This window comes from Arachis ipaensis, chromosome B06 (assembly GCF_000816755.2).
Source record: "Arachis ipaensis cultivar K30076 chromosome B06, Araip1.1, whole genome shotgun sequence".
NCBI classification, from domain to species: domain Eukaryota; kingdom Viridiplantae; phylum Streptophyta; class Magnoliopsida; order Fabales; family Fabaceae; genus Arachis; species Arachis ipaensis.
Window position 1 is genome coordinate 14,829,388 of NC_029790.2, and position 6,050 is coordinate 14,835,437.

Sequence of the window (6,050 nt, forward strand, 5' to 3'; positions counted from 1 at the left end):
TATTAAAATATTAAAAATTTATCTATAAATAAACAAAAATAACTTTATATTTATAAAAAAACAAAAAATTATCATATTTATAAAAATAAAAAATATTAACACATTTATACATAAATAAAATTAATATCTTTTATAGGTATAAAACTAATTTCGTTCAGGCTAACAAATTATAATTCCAATGACATAATCTCTTAATATTTATCTAAGAGATTGCGAATTTGGAATCGGGAGGCATATCATCGTTTGGAAAATGATTCATTCTCGGTGTTTGTGGATAATCTACCGGCTGATATCTCAAGGAGGGAGCTGTATCACTTATTTTGTTGGACGGGAAGAATTAACGACATATATCTTGGCCGGAAACGAAAGAGTGGTGTGATCTATTTATTTGCCTTTGTTCGGTACACGACAAAAGGGGCGCTCTCAAGGCGATTGCAGAAATGAACCAGTGGAGATTACGGGGGAAGGTAATTACCGTCGGGGAAGCTAAGTATCGAAGACAGTTTCAGATGGGTGGCACAGTGCGGAAGGAAATAACAAGTCCCAATGGCGGTGAAGCAGTGGATTCTTATCAGGGGAATGGGGTGGCTGCGGCCAAAGCTATGAAGGAACAGCCAGTGCGAGACCATAAGAATGCCACAGAGGGGAATGGACCTGTGAAAAGAATTGATGTGCCGGTAGTCGAAGCAAATATGGAATGGTTGGCGAGGAGTTTAGTGGGGCACACGTTACACCCAGTGGACCTCATATCAGTGAAGACGGTGGTGTCTAAAAATCTGCCCAACATTGTGGATGTTAGGGAGATCGGGCCGTGCAAAGTGCTGGTAATATTTGATACTGTGCAGCATGCGGAGGGAGTGTTTTACATTCAAGATGGATAATTTGTTGCAAGTATTCCATAGGATCTCGTGTTGGGAGGAATCGGAACGGTGTATTACTCGACGAGCGTGGCTGGAGTGCTACGGAATTCCTTTACATGCATGGGCGCCGGAAACGTTTAAGAGAATAGGAGGGCAGTGGGGCAACGTGGTCCAGTGTGATGTAATGACGGGGGAAGGAGCATCGTTTGAAGCAGGGAGGATTCAAGTTGAGACGGGGGTATTCGATGTAATCCGAGAATGGATGCAAATTGTTGTTGGGAAGACGGTGTTTGAGATCTTTGTGAAGGAGGTAGAACCACAGGAGGGCGGTGCGGTCAGCATAGGGAGAAGCAGAAGTGTCTATGCGAAGAATGAAGTTTCTGGCACCGCTGGCACGGCCATGAAGAAGGGGGAGGGTAGTTGGGACCCGGCGTCCGTGCAAGCTGAGGGCTCTAGCAATACAACTGCGGCAATGGCACAAGGATAACTTCCGGGACATGGATAAGAGACTCATGAGGTTTGAGGAGGAGCTCACCAAGCTGGACAATTCAATCAGTGATGGAGTTTATGATGGTACAACGGAGGCTAGAAGGAAGGTGCTTGTGAGCTTTTGTTCAAAATGGTATATTAGAAAGGAAATGCACTGGAAACAGATGTCTCGGTCTAAGCATGCTGCAAACAGTTATGTGTCTTCTTTTTTCTTTTATTTGCTCCACTTTAATGTGTTGAGCTTCCTTTGTTTCAAAAAAAAAAGAGATTGCGAATTCGAGTCTACTTATCTTCGGTTAAAAAAAACCTAATTTCGTTCGATCATGGTTCAATTTATCAGAGCTTTTAAGTTTCATTTTAGAAATAATAATTTAACTCTTAAAATATTAGTGTAAAAATATTTTTTTTACTCTTTATAATATTTCCTATCATCATCACAACAATATCATAATGTCCATTTGGAATTTTCCATGAAAGATGATGATGGCTCATGTGAAGTAAACAGAAGACTCACTCTCTCAACTCTCACTTCAACTTTCTTCCTTCACCAGGTAAAAGGCAACCTCACACAGTCACAAACCCACGCAAAAATAAAAAATAAAAAAGTGAAAAAAAAAATAGTTTCATTTTTCTTTTTTCTTAGTTCACATTCCTTCAATCAATGTAGAGAGCGACATCTACAACAAAACCCAGTTAATTTTCCTTCTCTCTCTTTTCCCCCATCTTCTTTGTCGACCTCCGTTGTTTCTGAGGTCGGTTTGCAACTTTTATATCCTCTGTTCCGTTTTCAATTTTTTTTTTTTGTGGCTTTTGGGGGTTGTTTTCCCTTTTGAAAATTTTTCGATCTTTAGTAGCATTGATAGTGAAAGAAGTTTGCTTTTTTGTCTGCTTCTTCTCTCTAAGCTGTTTTTCACTCCCTACATTCTCCAAAATTGTTTGATTCTCCCTTAATTTCGATTCATGGGTTCTTAACTCTAACATGGCAACGCCCCAATCTAAATTTCAAATCAAAGCCCCAGGAGCATTTTTGCCAACGATTTCTGAGATGGATTTTGCTGGTTTTGCTGTCTCTGACCAAGTTCAGGTAAGGTTCAATCTCAAGTTCGTTTTGTGTTAATTACTCTTACGCCGGAAAACTGGGCACCATCTGTTTGGTGAAAAGCCTAAAAGAAAAAAAAAGAAAAAAAAAAAAGGAGTCTTGGTAGTTGGATTGAATTGGGGTTCACTTTTGCAAGAACAAAATGAAGGATTTCCCTTCTTGTTTTGGTGAAAATGGAGTTCAAGTTGCAGATTCTTCATCTTCAAGCTCCAGTAAGAACGCTCAGAATCTTGTTTCCAGTTCTTATCAATGCCAGATTCGAAGCCAGTCCTGTGTGGTTACCGTCACATGGAGTAAGAATTTGATGGGGCATTGCCTCAGTGTCGGGATCGATGACTCTACAAATCAGTGTCTTTGTAAGGTGGACATCAAACCGTGGGTGTTCTCCAAGAGAAAAGGTTGCAAGAGCCTCGAGGCTTATTCGTGTAAAATTGATGTATATTGGGACCTCTCTTCGGCGAAATTTGGCTCCGGGCCTGAGCCATTGGAGGGATTTTATGTAGGAGTTGTTGCAGATCGGCAAATGGTTCTCCTTCTGGGGGATTTGAGGAAAGAAGCTTTTAAGAAGACGAATGTTGGTCCATTGTACTACAATGCAGTTTTGGTTGCCAAGAAAGAACATGTTTTTGGTAAGAAGTTGTATGGTACCAAGGCCGTGTTTTGCAATAATGGTCAAGTTCATGACCTTGTGATTGAATGTGACACAAGTATTAGTGAACCGTCACTTATGATTCGCATCGACAGCAAAACAGTGATGCAAGTGAAGCATCTGAGATGGAAGTTCCGGGGAAATCATACTATCCTGGTAGATGGCCTTGCAGTGGAAGTTCTCTGGGATGTGTATAATTGGCTCTTCAATCCATATCTGGGAGATGCTGTCTTTATGTTCAGAACATGCCTATCTACTGATAAGATGTGGCCTGCTCAGCCTCTTTCTGAAGCAAATCTGTTGCACTTGTCTTTCTCTCAGAGGTTTTCTGATACCAAATCGCAAGGTGTTGGCTTCTCGCTTATTTTACATGCTTGGAAGAATGTGTAGAGAGATGCAGGAATCCGTCATTGATACTAACAGAGACCTTTTTAGTGAGTTTTGATTTATCAAACATGTGATTGAAATATAGTTGGCTATAAATGAGTCCTCTTGCTTGTCTCATTTCCCTTGTCAAACTCATACCCTCAAGTTAGCTGAGCTATTTGAACTGATCGGAAGCCATTTTTTATTCCAATTGGCTGTATATTCGTCTTCAAAGTGTTGATTTTATGATCTATTTTGCTGAAACTAAAATGTTGTGGTTCTTTTTCTTGTGCTATTCAAGTGCATTCCTATTCTCTTTTACTTTAGTGTATACCTATTATATCTTGTTGAGTTTGCCAAATATTTTAACTGTTAGCGTTGCCAATTCATTTGATCATGTAAAAGTGGCACTGCAAGCTGGTGCTTTTGGAAGAAACCTTATTAGCCATAAGTGTAATAAGTGTAGGGGAGCCAAGGTCGGAGAGTAAGATTGAGAAAGATTAGTGAAATGGAATAAATTCTCTATAATCTCTCTCTTTTTCATGCTGATCTAATAACCAATGCACTGGAATTGGATATCAATATCCCTTGCCTTGATAGAATTGCTTGCTTTGATGCTTGATAATAGTTAACAAATTGTGTATGAGATACTGTCCAATTATATTTGTATGCTGAGTTGATGTATATTTAGATCTGTATGAACTATGAACCCTATTATAGCTCACACAACATATATCAGAACTTTTCAAGTATGTCACTAGACCACTCTGATGATATTTCTCTCTTTTTAGTACCATTAGCTTCTCTGTGTATGATTCACTTAATGCAAATTATGCACCAGGAAGAAACTTACTACTTAGTAATGTGATTATTTTCTTTGAAGAACATCAACCTTGACATAGCATCTGTGTGGGTAAAAAATTATACCACTATGATAGCCATTCCTTCGAAGGAGAGCCTTCGAGCAACGGTAGAGTTGTCTTCGTGTGACCTTAAGGTCACGGGTTCAAGGCGTGGTAACTGCCACTGATTTAGTTATCAGGTTAGACTATTCACATTACACCGTTTGGGTGCGTCCTTTTCCTAGACCCTGCTTTAACGCGGGATGCTTGTGCACCGAACTGTCCTATGATAGCCATTCTTTCTCAGTGTTTCTTTCTCTTATTGGGTACTGCATTTTGATCTTAGTCTTTTTAGCATAAATATATTTTGTTTTGTCTAGCTTATCTCTTAAATCATGGACGAAAGCTTCTGTGTTCTAACACAAGTATGTGAACATGCGCATGTACACTCTTGCTCCTGAGTAGTAGTGCTATGAATAGATAGGCCATAACAGTACATAGTTATATCCAGATCAACTTGGAATATATTGTTGTGATTACTATTTTTTTTCCAGTCCTTCATAATTCATATAGCCTGAGAAATGAGATGATTACAAAACTCAGATGTATATGATTTAAGAAAGCATCATCCACTTGCACTTTTGAGGAGTCCAGCTCCCAATTGTCAAGTTCATGAAGAGCTTATCTTTGCTGCGGATCAGTCAATAACGATGGCTGCAAGTTAATACTTTGGGCCATTATTGTCAAATTGCTACATCATAGCACCCCAAACAAGAATTCAAAGATTACCTTAGAAGTTTGTTGCGGATGTAAGTTTGATAAATAGATAAACATGGAGAGATTGTTTTAGTAACATAGTAGAAGGAATAAGATCAGAAACTTACATTTATACATGGTGTTGGTGTTGAGTTCTTTTGCAAATTATTATATTAAAAAAGGAAAAAGGAAAAAGAAAAAGATACAAGCTTCCTCGTTGGGCAAGCCACGTGTATTCGGACATGTCAAATGTTTTTTCTTGGATCAAGCATTACTGCATTGTTTCTTGTTTCCTTTATCCTTTTCTTTCTTCAAAAATTGTAACATTCACATTACTTTACGTTACCATCGTCCAACATTTTGATTATGTAGAAAAGTGGTAAAAGATTATTATAAATAAATTATTATTGTAGAATGAGGAATTGCAATGAAATCAGGGAATCTGTAAATTGACATGACATCTAATAATAAAGTCATATTTCTGTTTATGTTGTTTGTCTTATAGGTTGTGCACGATTGCACTTTCCCGCCTTCGGCTAACATAGGATGCCAAAAATTTAATTTAGTTTTCATGTATTGACAGAGTATAAAATTAATGTGTTTAGATGAAACTGATTTAATTCTTAACGTTTGGGTTAGTTCTAATTTTGTTTATATCGTTTGAAACATCCTATTTTATCTCAAATATTTTATTTTGTCCTTTTTTTTTTTGTCAAAATTAAAAAATTTTCTTTTAGAAATTAAAAAAATGTTCAAAAGTTCAAATACATTCATTCATCATTGTATGGAAAAAAGTCAAAAGAATAATTAATTTAGAAGGGATGATGAAAGGCATGAGTCTTTTAAGTATTGACATAATGAAAGGCACAGTTGTATAGAGGTGAAGAATAATTGCAGGTCCTTGAAGAGGAAGTGACAAGATCACAAGAGTAGAGGTTAACCCCGAAAAAGCTAAATGACATTTTCCGCAGTTACAAAAAGAATGGATC

General features: G+C 37.7%; 1 protein-coding gene across 1 annotated transcript; it reads left to right on the plus strand.

Moving 5' to 3' along the window:
- On the plus strand, positions 1,810 to 3,784 carry LOC107645835. The gene is made up of 2 exons (XM_021104088.1): positions 1,810 to 2,433; positions 2,585 to 3,784. Exons 1-2 carry the CDS (start codon positions 2,329 to 2,331, stop codon positions 3,485 to 3,487), a joined length of 1,008 nt encoding a protein of 335 aa, XP_020959747.1. The 5' UTR covers positions 1,810 to 2,328; the 3' UTR covers positions 3,488 to 3,784.

Coding starts and splice junctions, on each gene's coding strand:
- LOC107645835 (XM_021104088.1), top strand. CDS start 2,329: ATGGCAACGCCCCAATCTAAATTTCAAATCAAAGCCCCAGGAGCATTT. Junction 2,434..2,584: donor CTGTCTCTGACCAAGTTCAG/GTAAGGTTCAAT, acceptor CACTTTTGCAAG/AACAAAATGAAGGATTTCCC.